The following is a 22260-nucleotide window of genomic DNA, read 5'->3' as shown; positions in this document are numbered from 1 at the left end:
ACCTAGAATATGAGTGCTTTCTTACTTATGAGAGACTACTTACTTACTGGTCACTTTTGGTGAGGTCCTGCTTACCAAGACATTTGTAGTAAATGACTAATCTGTTCCCATGTCATTAAGTAGAAATACGAACTGTCCTTCCTACTCTTCAATATAGGGTTTTTGCTATTTTTTTCTTTTTACGATTTTTTGCAAGCAAATGTGATTAAGTGGCTTGCCCAAGGCCACACACCTAGGTAATTATTAAGTGTCTGAGGCCAGATTTGAATTTAGCTACTCTTGACCCCAGGGCCAGTGCTGTTTTCACTGAGCCACCTAGCCACCCTACATACAGGGCTTTTTAATGTAGCAATCAATGTAGGACAAATGACACAAATGACTGGGAACTATTACTAACAACAAATTTAGACAGTCAAAGCTGAAGGGTTAATGAAAACTTGACAATTTTTTATTCATAAAATGAGGTTATTGGACAAGGGGAGTATAAGTTGGTTTTATATATTCTTAGTCTCAGTTCAGTGAAAGAGAAATAATAATGTTATCTATCATCCAGAGTTGTTTTGAGGAAAACTTTTTGCACACTGTACAGTACATTATTATATGGATTATTATTATTGTTATGGTAGTGATGATGATGATGATGATGATGCCCTTCTGGATTAGAGTTACATAGTGAGGAAATCTTCAAAGTGTTCCTCTTCTCATTCTGATTCTGTAATGGGATGTGCATAAAGAGCAGGTATTGGAATTTGATTTCTTTTAATCATATTTATAATATCTTCCCAGTGAGAAATTTTTCTCTAATGCCTCAGGGTAGCAACAAAAACATTTAGTAACTTATATTTTAACAAATTACCTGGGGCATTGAGAAATGTAAGTGATTTCCTCAGGGTCACACACCAAAGCTATGTCAGAACCCAGACTTTTCTGACACAGAGGCTGTCTCCCAATTCATTATGTCATACCTTTTTTCTAGATATTGATTTATTTTATAAATTTAAAAAAAAGAAAGAAAAGGTCACCACAGTATTTCTCTCTAGATTTTTCAAAGTGATTTTCTTGCTGCCTGACAGACTGACTGTCAGTATGAGAAATAATCTCTTTGTTTCTTATGACTCTTATTTACTTCTTCATTTACCTTGAACCGGATAAATCAACTTCTGCTGGCATGACTTCATTTACTGCCTTCGGGTAATACCACAATGATAATGAAATTATGCCTTCCCAGTAGGTTTTTCACATAGCAACCATAATAAGACAGGTTACACAAAAACAAAATAGTTTTATCATCTGTTATCTTTCATCATCATCATATCATCACCATCATTATCAGTGTATTAACCATAGCATAAAGGTCTGTAGGGGACAGAAAATAAGCCAATTTCTAAATATTGGAGGCACAAACATATAGCATATTAAAGTCAGAAAATAAACTACTATATAATTATCTAGGAATACACACATAATTAATTTAAACTTTAAACTCCTATTATTTGGGGTATATTATTTTATGGCCAAACATTTTGAATCTGAACAACTTAAAAAGAATATAATTGGTTGCTATGGCTATTTCTATGTGTATATGACCTGCAGGCATATTGATTTTTAAACACAGAGCTAAACACCAACTCAATTTCTATGAGTAAAAATGGCTTATAACAGTTAATATACACAGGAGAGCAGAGAAATTGGACTAGTAGAGATTAAAGATTGGATACAAGAAATCAGTAGCTATAGCCAAGTATCCTAACAAAACCACAAATTCTTTATTCTGATCCTTCTGCTATTATAATAGCAGAAAAAATGAGGAAAAGGAATCTCTAATCTAGTAGAATTTTCTGTAGCTGTAGTCTAGCTAAATTGTCTTAGAAGAGAGAACACTGATGACAACATCCTATGATGAACATTTTAGTCTTACATGTTCTCAAATTCCTTGGCGATTTCCTCTTTGTGTCTCTATGTTCCATTCTACTTTGTGCAATACTAGATGTGTCTTGCGTGGAGACTGAAATGACATGCTTAAGTTCTGGGCAAAAAGAATACTGAGAGCTTATTTATGATGACTCCTTGACTCAAAGTCAGTTCTGTCTGTATCTCTGACATTTTTGGTATTTCTTTATGTCCTTTATTGTATAATTGTCAGAGATCACAAAACCCTGGATATAAACCAAACTATAGGATGAGATCTCTCTGACCTATACAGAGACAAAATTCCTTTATGATTATGTTTTTACAAAAAGAAGTAAAGAGATTTTGACAAATAAGTTGAACTTGCCAAATTCAAGGTCTACAATATGATCATAGAAGAACTGGAGGAGTTAAAGACATATATTCCTTTTTGTGGCAGTCATTCAGTCAATAAGCAATGCCTTAAACCTCAACTATGTTACAAGAACTGTACTTGTTCATTGCCCAATGCTGGGAAATCATGACTGGGGCTCAGAAATATTAACAAAATTCTTCCCTGAACCCCCACCACATGCTCATAAAGAAATCAGTCATCAGCCAATTTTTGGTAACATATAGAAGAGTTCATGTTCAACACTAACCCAAATCTCTCTTTGATAAAGATGTTTGGTATCTGTAGTTTGAGAATACCAAATATGACTAAATTGATCTTTGATCTAGCTCTACCAGTAAAAATAAATTCTGCAGGGGATTAGTTTTTTTTTCTTTTTTTAACTTCATGGATTCAAAAATTCAAAGCTGAAACATAGATCCTTTGGTTTGTGACCTATATCTACATCTGTAGAAAATCTTACTAGCCCAGAGATTCTTTCCTCTCATTCTAACTACTACTCTAAAGCATGGTTAGAATGATCCTAAGAAATAATGCTTCATATTGTTAATATTCAATAAGTTATAATAATGCATTTATTAAAATTCTGTTATCTTCTGGGCATCTTGTTAGCCACTGTTAGCAAATGTTCAAGTGAAATGGTCCTTGCACTCTCCTGCGAGATCAGTACTTATCTTGAAGTAATTGCTGGAGAAGGCAACATTGGTTTTTGGCCAGAGAAATTGTGAGTAGAGACATAAAGTTGTATATTATCAGACTTTTCTCCCAGTCATAATGATAATATAGATTGCATTAATAATGGACTCTTTCTGAGAGGTGAAGGATATTGGTGGGACTAAGGTAGGGATAGCAGAAGATGTTCATCCTACATAGTGTCCAGTATCATCATGGGATTTTCAATGTCTTCCCTACTACTTCCATTATGTGACCACTGGTCATTTATATACTGATTTATTACTTTCAAAGTGGTTTGATATCCATCACCTCATTTAATTTTTCAAACAACTGGGGGGAGGGAGGCAGGCATTAATATTTCTCATTTTACAAGTGAGAACAGAGACTTGGTGGAGTCAAATAGAAACATCTAGTCTAATCTTTCATTTTACAGGTGAGGAAGTTGAGGTACAGATTACTGAAATGACTTGTTGTAGATCAAAAAGTGTTGGACTTAGTATTTTAATGAAAATCTCACTCCAAAGTCAATGATTTTTTCCAGTATCATGAAAGTTTCTTGCCCAAAATCACATAACTAGGAAGTAGTAGAATTGGCACTTGGCCCAGATTTTCTAAGTTCAATCAGAAAACCTGGATTTCTCCAAAACAATCAGTTTATCAACCGATTTGCAAGTTTTCATTAAGTACCTACTATAGACCAGCCATTGTGCTAAAGGCTGGCATGAAAAAGAAAAATAAACAAGTCTTTGCCCTTCAGAAGTAGGAATTTGAGTGAGGGAGATGATATAAACATAGATAAATATATTCACAATATTAATAATATGAATTATGCATATGAGGGAATGTAGGGCACTAGCATTGAGGTGACCAAGAATGGTTTCATTTGAAAGGTGGTACTTGAATTTTGAAGGAAACCAGACATATTGAAAGGTAGATGTGAGGGAGAGGACATTCCAACTTTGGGGAAGAACCAATACAAAGGTAAGGAGATATTCTTCAGTTAATAACAGCAAGTAGATCAACTGAACAAGATAATATAATTAATGGAGATAGTAATGCAAAATTTTCAAGAAATGTAGAAAGGGATTAGAGGAAAAAGTTTCGAGAAAAGATTTAAATGTCAGAGTGAAGGACTGATATTTTATATTAGACGTAATAGGGAGTCATTGAAATTTATTTAAAGATATTGGTTGCCATGACCTTAACTGAGATTTAGAAAAATTACTTCCCTGATGTGGGGGATAGTTGGGAGTAAGAAGAGATTTGAAGTATGGATATCATTTAGGAACATCATACAATTCTCCAGGAAAGAGATGATGGGGGATTGGAACTGACTTAGTAGAAAGTAAAAGATATATGCTAGAGATCTTTTTAAGATGAAGCAACAACTGATAGAATTTGTTGAATATATGTCAACTAATTGAATTTGTAACCTGACTCACAACCTGAGTTCAGGGAAAACTGTTGGTATCTTCAACTGGAATGTGAAAGCTATTTAAAAAAAATGTGATACATTGGCCATGTTGAATTTGAAAAGCCATTTTGAAATATTGAATAGGTAATTGACCAAATGAGACTGAAGGACAGAATAGTGACTTGTAGTTCTTTACATATAAAGGATAATTTAATCCATGGAAACTGATAAAATCATCTTCTATAGAGAGAAAGGAGGAAAAGGTCTAGAACAGTCTTGTGATATACTCACAATTAAAGGTCATGGCATTGACAATTATTTAGCAAAGGAGATTGAGAAAAATCAGACAGGCATCAGAAATTATAGAGAAGTGTATCTTGGAAGACCAAAGAGAAGATATAATACTGAACAAGAGGGTGATCACCTTTGTGAAATGCCACATACAGTTCAAGAAGTGTTAGAATTGAATAGAAACCATTAAGTCATCAAATGCAACTTTGGGAAGAGTAGTTTTAGTTCAATGATGAAGTCAGAAGGCAAATGACCATATTATGAAAAAATAATGGAGAGCAAGTGGAGACACTGTTTAGGCAGCTGTTTAAAATATATTTGACTGAGGACATAAAATAAGATTATGTAATGATATTAGAATTTGATGATAATTATTTAAAAATGGAGATGTGGTCAAGTTTGTAGGTAGCAGAGAAAGATCTACTAGTAAGAGATGAAAAATTCAAAAAGGCAATGATAATAAAAACAATTACCAAGAGAACACAGAGGAGGATGGGTTCAAGGGTACACATAGAAAGATTAATGTTGCAAGAAGATCTATGTCTTCCTCAGAGACTAGAGTAAATGAGAAAATAAGAGGATCATAATCATAATAATAATGATAGCAATTGTCTATGCTCACTTGGGAAACAAGAGGAAAGATAAAATATGGAGGAGAAAAGAAACATAATAAATGGCCTCAATTTTCTCAGCAAAATATAAAATTATTTACTTACAATATGAGGAGAGAATAATAGGTTTGGAACAACTAATGCAGTGAGGCATATTAGAGAGGATTCAAAAAATCACCTTGATGCTGAAATGTCCTAATTAAGTTTCAACAACATAAATTGGTAGTGGATGTTAATCAGTACCATCATATTACTTCTCTCAACTATATTTTGTAGCCTGTATGTAGAAATAGAAGATGTGGAAAGCCAAATTACTTCAGAGTTGGGACTTGGTACAATGTGAAGATGATAGGACAGAGGAATTTGAGAAGAAATAACACAGAGGTTTACTGAGAAAGGAATAGAATATGAGCAAAATTGGAGTGATAGCTTGGACAATTATGAGGGGTAGAAGAATTACAAGCTCTGAGATGGATAGTTTAGGAGAAATAAGGAATACTAAGAGTTGAGCACAACTGAAAAATGTCAACCCACAGAGTTTGAGAACAGAAGTTGGAGTATATTTGGAAACTTTAAACCAAGAATGGAATATATTGAGGAAGGAGGGGGAAAATCCTGTAGTAGGTAATAGCCATCAAGATCTACATTGAGTGAAAAGGTAGAGGGAACATTAAAGGAGGTAAGGTTGATAAATGGTAGTATTAGAGGGCATCTAGAAATGTTAATGGGTAATAAAGAGCATTCCACCTTTTTGTCTCTAGGCCTAGTGAGTCGGTGATCTGAAAAAAATATAATCAGTACAGAAAAATATGGCTAAGTATGCAATTTCAACTCATAAAACTAGAGTTTAGTGAGACTCAGAAGGTATAAAGAGAATATGAAGAGATCTAGAATGATGCAATTTATAAATTATTATGTGGTAGCTCCAGAGTGTATAGTGGATGGTGCGGGCAAATATGGAGCAGAAAAATGTACATTTCTGCAGGTAGGATTTAGATTTATAGGGATGCTAAACAATAAGTTTTGTGAAATGAGATTATCTCTAAGCAGTCAGAGATTCTGGTAACCTAGGTACTTGGAAAATGAGAACTGTAGTAAGATTTTAACAATAAAATATTCTTCCAAAAGCAATATAATGGACAGATGAAGACAAATGGATAAAAATACTAAAAATCTCTGTGAACAATTTTGATACTCTGCCTCATATAAATAATTATTTCTGGTCCACAAAAGGATTTTGCTTCCAAGCGTCAGAATTTTCAAAGGTTCTAATGTTCCTATAAGCATGTTTTTAAAGCTACAAAATTAGTAAAATTTAGCACTAATACACATATATTTTCCGTATCTTCTACTAGATAATCAAAGAAATGAAGAAAAATGAAATTGCTGGGACTGCCTTGATTTAATCAAGATTTAATCTGGCCTAATGGCATGGATGAACCAGACATTAGTCACTGAGTTCATTATAAAAGGATTTTCCGAAGCCCCTAACCTTCAGTACTTGTTGTTTGTTTTTTTTCTCTCCCTTTACACAGTGGCCCTCTCAGGAAACATTCTCATCTTTCTTACAATCAGTTTTAATGCAGCACTTCACACACCAATGTACTTCTTCCTGATCAATTTGGCCCTGGTCGATGTACTCTGCACTTCCACAATTCTTCCAAAATTACTGGAGAACATGGTGGGTGGGAAGATAATTTCCTATGAAGGCTGCATGGCCCAACTATTCTTCTTCACTTGGTCTTTAGGGGCTGAATTGTTACTCTTCACTGCTATGGCTTATGATAGGTATGTGGCCATCTGCCATCCCCTCCACTACAGCACCATGATGAGTAAAAGGGTCTGTGTGCTATTAGCCACTAGTGTTTGGATGATCAGCATCATGAACACCAGTATACACACTGGTCTAATGATAAAATTGTCTTTTTGCCACTCCAATTTAGTTAATCACTTTTTCTGTGAAATCCCTCCTTTACTGAAACTGTCCTGTAGCCCTACCTATCTAAATGAAACCATGGCCTTCACAGCAGATGTATTCCTAGCTGTGGGGAATTTCATGATCACAATACTCTCCTATGTCTGCATTATCTCCAGTATCTTGAAAATCCGTACAACTGAGGGGAAAAAGAGAGCCTTCTCTACCTGCTCCTCCCACCTCATTGTAGTCAGCATGTATTACAGTACTGTAATTTACACCTATATACGGCCATCTTCCAGCTATTCATTGGATAAGGATAAAGTCGTATCTGTGATATACACTTCAGTGGCTCCCACCCTCAACCCTCTCATTTACACTTTAAGGAACAAAGAAGTCAAAGTGGGACTCAAGAAAGTCTTCTCATCCTTCAGGAGATGATAAGCCTTCCAAACTTCTGATTCTTTGATTGACAAGACTTCCAAGGGCTCCTCTAATTAACTTGACTCTATTTCAGAATTTGGACAGAGGTCGAAATATTTTTCTTCCAAGACATTTTTGGATTTTCGGGAATGTTCTTCTGATTCTTAATAGAATATTAATCCATAATTCATTCTTCTCTGAATTTGAAGTTTTTATTTCTATGGTGGCCTATTTCTTTATATGTTTATGTAATATTTATGCAAAATTATGTTGTATACCATAGTAAAACTTTGGAGTCTTTCCTAAGAACCACCTGAATGTCAAATGAGAACAGTAAATTTCCTTTATGAATACTAGTTTTGTCTACATGTTAAATCCTTATAGAAGCTTCAAAGACTGATGAAAAGTTCCCACTTGTGGAGGTGGAGAGAGAAGTAAAGGTAGACAGTTGCAGTACTGTAGGCCTATACCATTGATTAGTGAATAAGTACATTTATTAAGGACATTCTATGTATAAATTTTATGCTACGTCCTGGGGTACAAAAGAAAAGGTATAAAAGCAGTTCCAATTATCAAAGAATCCTTTTTCAGTTTTCATCCAACATATCCGTATATCTAGCTGTTTTTAAGTAGGGCAAATCAAATGTGAGTGTGTACTTGTGGTTGTATATGTATTATGAGGTCTTTGTTGAAAATAAAGTTTATTTTGTTTATGCAGTCATTTTGCACTCCGAAACAAAAATGCCAGCCACCTATTCCTTATGTGCAAGTTTCCTTTATGCAACCTTGTGCAAGTTACCTTTTCTTAAACTTATTCTGTGAAAGGAGGAAAATTTTCCTCTCCCTTTCTCACAGAGTTGTCAAAAGTATCAAATGAAAGAAACCATTTTGACATGCATTATGAGGGTAAGCAATCTTACAATGAAAGTACTCTGTCTCATTTTAACAATGGAAAAATGGAGGCATAATGATGTTCAGTAAAATACATTAAACTGCAGAGTAATTCAGTGGTAAAGTCTGGAACCTGATACAGGTTTTCTGTCTTCATTTTCTGAAGTCTGTCTCTTATAAAATGTGTGAAAATGCTTCAAGTTTATGAATATTATTACTCTTTTTAGTTATATTGATATTTTCTAGATTTGTAAAAAATTTCTTTGGACAGTTTAATTGAGATGGTACAGGAAAAAGTAAATTGATTTAGGAAATACTGTCAATTTAATTATGTTGGCTAAGCCTTCCGTTGAGCAATTAATATTCCTTTAATTTCTTTTTAAAAAGAATATTTTGTAGTTTTTATTCATAAGTTTGGGTAGATAAGGACTATGGGAGAGCTTGAAATATAATTCTTGGTAAAGAAAATCATGAATATTTTACTTTCTGTAATTACTTTAAGGGGATTTAACTTTCTGTTTCCTGTTGGAGCTATTGGTAACATACATCAGTGCTGATGACTTATATGTTTATTTTTTCCAATTCAATAAATATTTGCCAAATGCCTATGATATGCCAGTCATTGTGCCAAGCACTGGGATAAAATTATTAAGAAAAGAAAAACACATTCCCTGATCTCTGGGAGTGTATAACAATGGGAAGAAACATAAAAGGAGGCAGAAAAGACTGGGAGGGACATTACAGTCAGTACAGGCACATATTTTAGTGTGGAGGTAAAAAAATGAGGCAAGGCAGCAGATGTCATATTGAGTTCAAATCCTGAACATCAATTAACCTGTTGATTTTTTCATTTAATTTTAGTTTTCCTTTCTTTTTTTAGGTTTTTTGCAAGGCAAATGGGGTTAAGTGGCTTGCCCAAGGTCACACAGCTAGGTAATTATTAAGTGTCTGTGACCGGATTTGAACCCAGGTACTCCTGACTCCAAGGCCAGTGCTTTATCCACTGTGCCACCTAGCTGCCCCTTAGCTGTGTTTTCTAAGTAAATATTTATATCATTTGAAAAAAAAATAATTGTTTCTACTTCCCTGAGCTTATTCTCATGATTAGATTCTTAACTGAAATTCTTTGTTTTTATATTGTAAACATGTATTAATTATGTACAATCCAAGAGATCTTGCTTTTAACAGGGTATAGAACAAGTAAAAGCAATCATATAGAGATCTCATGAGACTGTTCACCTACCCAAATCTATAGCACCTGCACCATATTTTTATTAGACTATGTTTTAATTAACAGAAATATTAAGATGGAGGGAGACAGAGAAAGGAGAGAGAGAGAGAGAAAGAGAGAGAGAGAGAGAGAGAGAGAGAGAGAGAGAGAGAGAGAGAGAGAAATTCAGAGAAGTCAGTGACAGAAAAAATAGGGAAAGAGAAAGAGACAGAGAGGTGACAACTCTGACAGAGTAGCACATCTAACTATAGCAATTAATCTTCTGTGGTTTCCAAACTCTATAGGGTACCACATCTAAAAACCTATAGTCAACCCTCAAGACTCAATACCTGGACAACATACTTTCTCATTCACATGTTGTTGAGACTTTTGACCAACAAATCTATTTATTATTTTATTTATGAAATTGCTTACAATGCAACTCAATACCAAAACAAGGGAAGTCAGGTCAAATCCAAGCACATAATCACAGAACCTTGAATTTAGATGGGAGCAAAAATCATCTAGTGCCCATTCATCTCTGAGTAAAAATAAAAATTCCTTCTATAATATACTCAACAAGTACATGTTTTCTTGAGACTTACTAGCAATTATCCCTATGTTCATATGGGAAAAAATTGTGATTGTAAAAAACACATTAGCAAACTCCTGCTTTAATGTATATATTGCATATCTGGGTTTAATTTGTTTCCCTGGCATTTCAAGGCTGAGACAGGTACTGAAACTAACCAGATGCATAATTGAATTCTTGACTTCATTCACCTGAAAGCCCCATCCTTTCTGGAAAGTGACTTAGCAATATCGCCACTAAAATATTGATTCCATCTCTAAAACGTAAGATCAAGTAACTCCTTCTCTGCTACACAAGTCACAGAATTTTGGCTATGGAACTTTGAGTTTTCATGTCTTCTTGATTATTGATAAGATTCTGCTAGTCAGACTCTAAGGTCTCTTCTAATTCAAGTATTTCTGGCTTCTACTTTAAGAAAGTTGGTCCACTATGCTGCTCAAGACACAAATGAATAATAATTCCTGAGCAGTATTAGAGAAAGTCTCACTTTGTCACTGTGTTCAACTATGATCTTTTTACATATAGAGTAATGACTACAATCTTTATATTTTTTCACATTTTTTTATTTAAGGCAATGTGGTTAAATGACTTGCCCAAGGTCACACAGCTAGGCAGATATTAAGTGTCTGACATCAGATTGGAACTCAGGTACTCCTGACTCTAGGGCCAGTGCTCTATCCATTGTGTCACCTAGCTGCCCCCAACTGTTTCATTTTTGAAGGGCTGTATCAATAAGAGGGATCAGATTTTGTTTCCAACTTGGTACCCGGGTTGGGGGGGACTTGAGGAAGTTATCTAGAGATATATTTAAGCTATTTATAAAGAAAAAATTCCTTATAATTAGAATTGTTCAAAAGTGTACTGTTTCCTCTTGATCTTCACTCAAGGCTTTTAACCAGAGACTGAAGTAGTATTCAGTCACAATGTGAAATAAATGTTTAAGAATCCATTCATCATTGAAATTTAAATTAATAAAGAGATAGAGCTTATTTCCCCCTCAGTTTACAACAACAAAGAATGTAGAAGGCTGTGTAATAGTTTGTGAAAGAATAAAATATGTGTCACAACTGCTTTCCAGAATAGTTTTACTCAAACACAGGAACACTATCAGTCCAATGGTGTGCAAGTTTATCCACAACTCTCTTCAATGTTGATCATTTATTGATGGTTTTAGATACATTCTATTTAGTATTTTAAGGAAAACTCCATTTATTCCTAAACTTTCTATTGACTTAAATTGGAATGGGTGTTGAATTTTTTCAAAGGCTTTTTCAGCATCCACTTAGATAATCATTTGGTTTCTATTGGTTCTACTGTTGATACGTTTAATTATACTGAAGATTTTACTAATGTTGAACCAACCCTACTTGCCTGGTATAAATCCAACCTGATTATGGTGTATTAACCTAGTAATAACTTGCTATAGTCTCATTCATAAAATTTTATTTGAGATTTTTGCATCAATATTCAATAGGCAGATCAGTTTTTAATTTTCTTTGTCTGTTTTGGCCCTTCCTGGTTTAGGTATCATCACCATGTTGGTATAAAAGGAGTTTGGTAGAACTGCTTCCTCTCCCATTTTTAAAAATATTTAATATGTAGAGTAGGAATTAATTGTTCCTTAAATGTTTGGTAGAATACACTTGTGAATCCATCTGAACCTGCAAATTTTTTCTTGGGGGCTTATTGATGTTTTCTTCAATTTCTTTTTTCTGAAATGGAATTATTTAAATAATTTATTTCCTCTTCTATTAATTTAGGAAATTTGTAATTTTTGTAAATATTCATCCATTTCACTCAGGTTTTCCAATTTATTGGTATACAGTTTGGCAAAGTAGCTTCAAATTATCTCTTCAATTTCCTGCTCATTGGTGGTTAGTTCAATCTTTTCATTTTTTTTATACTGGTAATTTGGTTATCTCCATTTTTAATTTTTTAATTTTTTAATTTTTAGGTTTTTGCAAGGCAAATGGGGTTAAGTGGCTTGCCCAAGGCCACACAGCTAGGTAATTATTAAGTGTTTGAGACCAGATTTGAACCCAGGTACTCCTGACTCCAGGGCCAGTGCTTTATCCACTGCACCACCTAGCTACCCCAATCTCCATTTTTTTCAATCAGATTAATTGAAATTTGTCTGTTTTATTAACTTAATCAAAAACAGTTGTAATTTTATTTGTGAGATCAATGTTTTTTGGGATTTCAATTTTATTAATGTCTCCCTTGATTTTTAGAATTTCTAATATTACATTTAACTGAGGATCTTAAATTTGTTCTTCAAGCTTTATAAGTTGTATATTCGATTAATTGATCTCCTCTTTATTTTATTCATCTAGGAATTTAGAAAGTTTCCCCTCAAAACTATCTTAGATGAATCTCTTAAATGTTGGTATGATGTCTCATTATTATAATTTTCTTGGATATAATTATTAATCCATCAATTATTTAACAGTTATTTAATTTTCAATTAATTTTTGGTTATCTTTCCATGACCCTTTATTACATGTAATTTTTATTGCATCATGATCAGAGAAGTGTTTTTTATTATTTCTGTCATTCTGCATTTGATTATAAGGTTTTTGCGTCCAATTGCATAGAAAATTTTGGTGTAGGGGCCATGTACTACCAAAAATAGGTTTATTTTTCCTATACCCATTATGTTTTCTCCAGAGGTTTATCATATCTAAGTTTTCTTAGCTTTCCTTGACCTTCTAATATCCTTCTTTTTTATTCAGTGGCCAGATTTATCTAGTTCTGAGAAAGGGAGATTGAGGTTCCCAATTATTAAAGTTTTGATATGTCTTCTTGTAATTCACTAAGCTTTTTCCTCTAGGAATATGTATGGTAATCCACTAGGTGCATACATGTTCAGTAATAACATAGTTTGATTATCAATGGTGCCTTTAAAGAAGATATAGTTTCCTTCTTTATCCCTTTTAATGAGGTCAGTTTTTGGTACCCTTGATTTTTCTTTTATTTCACTTGAAGCAAATTATATTTTTGCTAGAACCTTTTACCTTTTCCCTGTTTTGTATCTCTTTGATTCAAATGAGATTCTTGTAAACAGCATATTATAGAATTTTTAAAAATCCATCTTGCTATCTGCTTCCATTTTAGGGGACAGTTCTTGCCAAACACATTTAAAGTTAATTCTGTTTTTCCCTCCATGCTCTATCCATTTATGTTTTTCTCTTTCCTTACCTCTTATTCCTTCTCACCAAAATTTTATTTCCTTTTCCCTTTGAATTTTCTTTTAAAATTTAACTTTCAGTTTATTTTCACTTATACCTTCACCTTTGTCTTTCCTTTTTTCAGTCCCTTCTTCCCTTATCTTTCCCTTTCCCAGTCCCCCCCCCAGGGATAGATTTTTAAACCCAAGTGGGAATGTATCTTATTCCTTCTAAGATTCAAATATATTTAGTATAATTTACTCACTGTTCACTCTCTCTTCTTTCCCTCTAAAATTATAAATCTTTGTGCCTCTTCACCTTGTCTTATTTATCACAGTTTGATTACTTGATTACTTGATAATCTCATATTATTATCAAATTATCATCACACATTGATTGCTTGATTGTTTAATAAGTCATTGTTTCAAATTACAGGAAATTATAATTATAACTATTATTTACTTTATCACCTTTTCAACTACTCTCCAGGGACACACAATTCTCCTCAGGAGTAAAAGTATCATCCAAAACCAAATGTTTTCTTGAAGTATTTGTGCCCCTCCTCCCAGGCCTTTATTCTCTCACACTTTACCCCCACTCCCCACCACCCAGAGTATTTAGACCCTTGTTATGTGAAGAATGGCCTATTTTCTCACACACTTTACCCCTTCTGTTCCCATATAGGGTATTTAACCCCTTGTTAAGTGAAGGAAAGATTAAGTCTAACCCTGCTCTAAATTAAGTACAAGAATATTAACCATCTCTTAGTACTGGGAGGCTCTGAAGATTTCACCTGAGAACTTTAAAAATGACTGTAACTAAGGGGAGACAGTGACTCATGACCAACCCATTTGTGGTGCCCTCATTAGACAAAATGCTAAGCTTCCTCGGCACAGCAGAATTAAATTGGGTCAAAGAATAATGGTACACATACATTTAAAGTAACACCCCTACTTTTCTACTGGGCTTTTTTGTCTCAAGCATAGTGATAGTGATGTCATCTTGGACCTCTTCAATGGAGAGACAAGACCTAATTATCCCCATATCCTTCAAGTCCAATCTCTTCAATTATATGTGACCCATCTTGTACCCTGAGAGAAGTAAACTTCTCAAGAATTTTCTCATTTTCTATTTTCTTCTTTGACTACTGTTTTTACTGCACTGGTTCTCTAGTATTTTTTGTTGCATTCCCTGTTCATAAAGCTCTATCAATACAAGGTTTCAAAGATACTTTTTCCACAAACCAAAATTTTAAAAGGTTTTCAAACTTATTTATTTGTTTTTTAATTAAATCATCTTAAATTTCTATGGTTTTTATTCAAGAATTCTAAAAGATTAAGCTATATAATCTGCAGTTACTTTTTCATATTTTTCCCAAATACCTCTATAATTAGCATAAGTTTATTAAACTGTGAGTGACAAAAATTATATAATTTTTTGCTACATCATATTATTCACACACAAACTGGACTTTCTAGTCCATTCTATTAGTATCCCTTAGATTAGAGATTAATTCATCCCATAAACATCCACATCTATGATAATTAATTGTTTGCCTCTATTTTATTACATTATACTTTTACTTCTCCATTCTCTTTTTCTATGTTTATTTAATTGTTTTCTTTTACCCCAATTTTCTTTTACCCCCAAACATTTCCTTGCTATTCTCTCTCCAAAATTAAGGTTTGTTATATTTAACAATAAAGAACTTTCTAAATACACCTTCCCAAAATTATTTTTTTAATTCTTTCTTTTTATTCTCTGTATCCCCATTTAGTTGAATAAATTCATACACTAAAATTTTGTGTATACTTTTAAGAGATGATTATGTCTTTATAAAACTTCCATTTTCACCCATTTCTCCTTATTCCCATTTCGCCCATTTCCATTTCTCCTTGATGTATATTCTCTGACTGTCTTTTTTTCTTACATCTTAAAAGCAAAACTATTTATCAGTCTTTTATCTCAGCTGACTTCTTCTAGGACCCTGTGACAATAGGATTCTAAATGAAATATTTTAACATTCTACTCTATCTTCATTATATTTGTTTTTTTTTCAAGGCAATGGAGTTAAGTGACTTGTTCAGGTTTACACAGCTAGGAAATTATTAATTGTCTGAGGTTGAATTTGAACTCAGGTCCTCCAGATTCCAGGGCTGGTGCTCTATGCACTGCTCCACCTCACTGCCTCCCATCTTCACTATTATACAAGTCTTAATAGGCATATTTCAAAGTTCCTCTTAGGTTCTGTTATCAATAATTTTTGAATATCTTTTTTATTCAAAATTCCCTTTATATTCATAGGATAATAATTAGTTGTACTTCGTAAGATAGTCTTGGTAGAAGACCATTGTATTTTACCCGATAGAATATTTCACTCATTATTCTCCAGTTCATTAAAATGATTGCTGCTAAATGTTGATCAGTCTTGACTCGGATTCTTTCTGCCTGACTGCTTGTAATCTTTTGTTTCTTTTCTCTGGTATCTCTGAATATGTGCAGCAATATCTGAGAATTTTTATTCTGGGATTTCTTTTAGGAGGTCATCAGTGAATTCTATTGATTTTCAATCAGTGATACTTTCTGTAATGATTTCATGAAAAAGGATATCAAAGTTCCATTTGTGGGTGTAAGGTGATCCTACTGTAATGAGAATTAAAAAGGCAGAATGTAGATTTAAAAAAAAAAAAAAGGTCCACAATTTTGAGAATCCCAAAACTTATCCTGTCATTATCTATGAGAAAAGTCTCCATTTCCATCCACAATTAAAAACTGATGTCCATTTGGCTTTCTTTGTGAAAGACTATGAGTTCCAGGGGAGTTTGATGATCCACCAATCATCTTATAGCTAATATCTAATTCTTACATTATCTCACTTTGATCTAAGGAGAAATCTTTCTTAAATCCTCAGTAAAATAATATAAAATCCTCGTGTAAGAGAATGAATTCAGGCCTTTTCCATTGTATCTAATGGCTATGAAGTAAATAACAAAAGCTTCAATAATTTTCTCACAATTATTTGACATCAGAGAGATAAGCAAGCATATTTTCAAATGAATTATCTCTTAGAATATGTCTGGGCAATAAAATTATGTTCTGCTTAAATTATGAATCTGACATGGTATGGCCCTATGTGCTAGTCTTTGGAGATATTCTGATTTTAAATTCAGTGAAAGAATTCAGGAACAAAATGTAACCAGAGAGTTAACTGATTCATCCAAGAATACATCAGGAGCTTTGCCTATAAGGAGAAATCATCTTTAAAGTTTTCCAGGTTCAGATTTATGTCAAATTTTTATTTCAAATATATTCACAATACCATTTTCTTAACTGTATCATTTTGACAAATGGACTGTTATTTAAAAAGAAATGGACATAATTTCTTAAGTGCTATTTTCACATCTTTGTTTCTCAAGGAGTAGATCATAGGATTCAAAGCTGGGGTCACTATGGCATAAAACACTGAAGCTACTTTGCCTTCCTTCAGAGACTGACCAAAACCAGGTAGAAAATAGATGTAAATTATAGTGCAATAATACATGGTGACCACAATAAGGTGGGAGGAACAAGTGGAAAATGCTCTCTTTTTCCCTTCCTTGGTTCGAATCTTCAAGATGCTGGAGATGATAAAACCGTAGGATACCAGAATAAGCAGGAAAGTGGTAATAGCAAAAAACATATCTGCCACAACTACCATTATATTGTTACCATAGGTTGAGGAGCAGGAGAGAGGCAATAATGGAGGAATCTCACAAAAGAAATGATCGATGACATTGGGTCCACAGAAGGATAAACGAACAGTCATGATAATATTTATGGTTGTATTGGTTCCACTGAAAGTCCAAACTACAGCTGCTAAGAGACAGCAAGCTGTCTTGTTCATCAACGTGTTGTAGTGGAGAGGCTGGCAGATGGCAGCATATCGATCATAGGCCATGGCTGTAAAAAGCAGTAACTCAGCACCCAAACTCCAAGTTAGGAAATATATCTGAGCTATGCAACCACCATAGGAAATGGTGTTCTTGGTCATTAGATTCTGCAGTAACTTTGGCACAACTGTGGAGGAGGAGATAATATCTAACAGAGCTAAATTGATAAGGAAAAAGTACATGGGAGTATGGAGTCCTGGGTTTAAAATAATCACAAGGATAATGATTGAATTACCTGTGAATGCCACTATGAAAAGTCCTAAAAAGAGGCTGAAGATTAAAATCTGAACCTGAGGACTTTCAGAGAAGCTTTGTAAGATAAACTCCTCTACTGATGACTGATTATTTGTTGCCATGTTGGTAGGTTGTAAGAGTTTGGGTTTTTTTTAGCTCAATGTATGCCCATAGAATTCAGCCAATAATAGATCATTTTTCTTCCTACAGACAAGAAAAAAAAAGATCTGAATTAAAATGGGCAAATTTAAAATGTTTTGATATTCAAAAATCAAATTGTGACAAAGTCATTCAACTGTATTTCACCCCAGACCAAAATTTGAGTAAAATTATTTGGTGAATGAGATCTCCTCTTAATGAATTCATTCTTAGAGTTACATAACACACACATACACACACACACACACACACACACACACACACACACACACACACACAGATTTTTCTGTCTTTAGGAAAATTATGATCAATTTTCTCTGACATTTTATAGCACCTTCAGTGTCCCCCTACTCCTACCTCAGTGATGAGGGGAGACCAACTAAGTTTCCAGGATATATTTCTTTCATTTGAGTCTCAGGTGTGAAGGATAGTCATGATTGGAAATTTTATGAACTTTTACAGCCAAAAGCAAAATGGATTCCCCGAATATAAAAGAGGTAGATGACTGAAGAGTGTTGGAACTACTGTTGTATCTGTAATTGAAACCGGATCAGAAGCAGGATAAGAAAAAGAAACTAAAGCCCATGCCAAGAGATGTGTCCCAAGGTAAAGTGTTTAGTACTTAAGTAATTAGATAAATGGCTCATGATACACTGGATAAAGTTTTAGACCTGGAATTTTATTTAAAAACCTAAGTTCTCAGAATTCAATATGTAGATAAAATACAATTTCGCCATAGAATCCACTGAGTAATTTATTCATGTATTCTTATTGTTATGCATGGTCATATGGGACCAGTCTTGAATTTCAGTTTCCTCTACTCTCATCATAGATAAACACTGCTTCTAAAGTATTCATTCCTCTATAGGGCACTGGTCCTTTAAGTGACAAAAATTTACATTGTCTCTAATTAATCTACGTATCAGAAAGGAATCTTTAAAATACAGTTTAATAGCATTCACCCTGAAATAATTGCAAATGATGTCTAGATAATCAATTTAATTTTACCTCAATATATTTTTTTCATGACATTCTCACTCAGGTTGATTTCTCTTCCCTTTTTCCTACTTTGTCTTGGTGGTGTGCTCATTGTATTTTTGATCAAGCCTATGATGAAGCTATTGTTTTATGTGGGTAATATTAGAACTCCATTATAAGCTAATTCTATTCCCCATTCTGACACCATGTGGAGAGAACTTTGAAACACATTATTTTCTAGCAAATCAGTAGTTTCAACAAAGTACTATTTGTTTTTGTGTTCCCTAAAAAATAAAGAGTAGTGGGAATAGTATTAAATAACACCATCAGGGTAAATTTGATTTAAAAATTGATCATTGGACTCAAACCAATAGGAGAAGGAATAGGGCCTTAACCAAAATGTGTCCACCCTTATCGATGTTTTAAAGGAGTTCTTTCTAGTCATTCAGTGAACTGTATATAATAAGTAGTTAGAAATTTCTTATCCTTCTAAGTCAAGGATATCTTCCATTTCTGACATGAAAGAAAAATGTTATCTTGAAAGTTTGAAACATGAATTTTATGATTATGATCACAAAATTAAGAAAGAACTTTTTCATTCATCAAATCTACTTTCTTAAAATTTTTTATCAAATTGTACTTATCATTGTCCAAAATAGTATGCAGCAATTTCTTTCATAAGATAAGTTTTCAGATATTTTGCATATATTTCAGGTATATTAAGGGCAAAGTACTGCAAATCTCAGAATAAAGCTATTTTATAACTTTATAAAGGATGCAATTGACAGTGAAATATGCTCTGTCTTTGGAAAAATGCTGATATCTAAGAATTTTCTTTATTAAAAGTGGAAATTGGTGGGTAAAGAAACTACCTCAATTAACACATTCAGTTTCCTTCTTTTTGAGAACTGCCTAGAACATTGATTTTCTGTGAGTCATACATCCTGCCTATGTCAATGATACAACTTAAATTTAGATCTTCTTAACTTAAAATTCAGGTTATAATCACTATACTTCATAGTTTCTCCCTGTAAAAGGAAGTAGAAATATTGATACATCTAAAGAATGCTAGACGTAGAAGAAACTAGAGTCCATTGATTGAATAACTATGTTAATTTGAGAACATGAGAATCTGAGGACAGGGATTTATGCAATGTCACAGAGAAAATTAGATTGAGTAGGATTTACAATTGAAGGTTCCTACTATTCCAGTGCTTATTATATTCCAACAAATACCAATTTGGAATGACCATTTTCAAAGTCTGAAAACCTTGCTGAAAACAATCCCTAATCTAAAAAACATTGAATTGACTTATAAACTTTTTAAGAATGCCATCAGATATCATAGGATCTCAAGGTAGGAAAAGAGAATGTAAAAATATTCATTGAATTCCAACACTGTTGTCTTTGTGAATGATATATGCCACAACATTCAGGATTCCCTCTTATAAAAACAGAGACAGACAGTAGACAGAGATGATTGTTTTTTTCATCTGCAGTATGAGGGTGTGAGACTAGATGACCTCTGGTGGACTTCTATCTCTAAATCCATGAGGAAATTTCTATGTTGGGATAAAGGGAAAAAATAATGATTTTGAGCCTGATGCTGAGAAATTTGGGATGTCTTTACCTCATCAATCAAATGGCATTTCTTTAATACCTCTCATGTACCATACAGTAGACTATGTCTTGATGATAAAATGACCTAAATTTGAATGATTAGCAATAATAATAGCTTAATGTAGATACAAGGATAGATAGATCGATAGGGAGATATGTTGAAAAGAATGACAGATAGACAGACAGACAGAAAGAATATTTATTAAGAATCTATTATGTGTCAGACACTGTGTTAAGCTTTGGGGAAAACATATACAAGCAAACAAGACAGTCCATTTTCTCCAGCTTTTAATGGAGACCCCAACCAAATGGATGGTGATGAAAACAGAAGAATAAAGCACCCACAAGAGATGATATTTTAGAGATAACTGGGATATTGTGAGCATTGTATGAATCCCAACAAAATAAGGCAAAAGCTTATGTAACAATAACTAGTGATCTAGAAATATAGTCCAAATTTTCATTATCAGTAGGAAATGGGGATGGTGTAGTAGACAAAGAATTGGCCTTCCAAGAAGGGATACCTAAGTGCAGTCCTTCCTCTGATTGTTCAGACTCTGCACAAGTCATTTCATTTCTTTGTCCTAAGCATCTCATACTCTATAAAAATATATGAAAATGAATTGGCCTTTCTTAGCAAATGAAGTACTTCATCATGAATTCACTATGCTATAAAATCTTATATCAGAAGAAAAGGAAAAGGACGTATACTGAGACAAAGAAAGAGAAAAATGCCATTTCCCTGAGAGATTACCCTTAGTTCATACTCTATAGATTATGTTGATACATAATTGTTTACATGTTGGTTCCCCCCATCAGAATCGGAGATTCCAGAAGGCAAAAACAATGTTTGCCTTTTTTTTTTTTTGCATTCCCAGCACTTAGCAAAGTGTCTGCCAAATAGGAATTGATTAATATTTCATGATTCATGCTGGAATTTTTAAACATCATGGACTTTTAAATATTAGAAAAGCAATACATAAAGACGAATGAAATAGCATTAGAGATTCCTAGGTTTAGGGTCTGGAGAAATCTATGACCAGTTATGGAATTATTTGGTAAATCTCTTATTTTGATGCAATGAATTTCAGTCTTTGTCTGCAAAATAAGGATAAATATTAGAGATAACTATCACAGGAGGCTATTATGAAACATCAATGAGTAAATGTATACATAATGATTCTTAAATCTTAAATACCTTTTAAATATCAGTTATAATAATAATAATAATTATTATTATTAAATAGTAAGAATTGTAGGAATAATAAATAGTAAGTAATTTAGGAACTTTGCTAATGAGGATGTTGGAAGAAACTGATGTACAGAGAAAGAGAGATAAGACTATCGAGAAATAATTTCATATACATTATTTCATTTGGTCTAAATAACAATGCCATTATATAGGTAGAATATATATTATTGTTAGTCACATTTTTAAGCTAAAGAAACTTAAGAAACTGGATAGTTTACTTACAATTTACTGTTTTGGGCCTTAAAGAAATCACTTGTATTTCTTATCCTCTCTTCCAACCCATTGAAAAGGAGGTTGAAATTAAAACAAGATATAAAATGTAAAGACATATATGACTTATAAAATCTATTGCAACTTTAAATTTAGTGAGTCTGGCTTACTCAAACTCTCAAAGCAAATGCTAAAATTGGACATAGCTTCAATCAAAGTTTCTTGATTCAGTTTTTCAACACTAAATTCAGTGCTCTATGAGTGTATTCTAGATGTCTTTGCAGATTCCAATTTATTATAAAGTTTTCCAGTATTTGGAGAGTTCAGTTGACAAGGTGCAGGAAAAGTAAATTGCCTATACTTATCTTCTGCCATGAGGATTTAAGCTAC

The 22260-nt window shown here is 33.3% G+C and overlaps 2 protein-coding genes across 2 annotated transcripts; one reads left to right on the top strand and one right to left on the bottom strand.

The window, feature by feature from the left end:
• The first annotated feature begins 6701 nt into the window (after nt 1-6701).
• On the top strand, nt 6702-7646 carry LOC141523073 (olfactory receptor 13A1-like). The gene has a single exon (XM_074236355.1). The coding sequence runs from the start codon at nt 6717-6719 to the stop codon at nt 7644-7646; it is 930 nt and encodes a 309-aa protein (XP_074092456.1). The 5' UTR covers nt 6702-6716.
• Nucleotides 7647-16843: 9197 nt separating this feature from the next.
• On the bottom strand, nt 16844-17849 carry LOC141523072 (olfactory receptor 13A1-like). The gene has a single exon (XM_074236354.1). The coding sequence runs from the start codon at nt 17771-17773 to the stop codon at nt 16844-16846; it is 930 nt and encodes a 309-aa protein (XP_074092455.1). The 5' UTR covers nt 17774-17849.
• Nucleotides 17850-22260: the final 4411 nt, after the last annotated feature.

The sequence above is a fragment of the Macrotis lagotis genome, chromosome 4, assembly GCF_037893015.1.
Source record: "Macrotis lagotis isolate mMagLag1 chromosome 4, bilby.v1.9.chrom.fasta, whole genome shotgun sequence".
Taxonomy (NCBI): Eukaryota; Metazoa; Chordata; class Mammalia; order Peramelemorphia; family Peramelidae; genus Macrotis; species Macrotis lagotis.
Note: the sequence above shows the minus strand (reverse complement) of the source record. Positions and strands in the feature narration are given on the sequence as shown.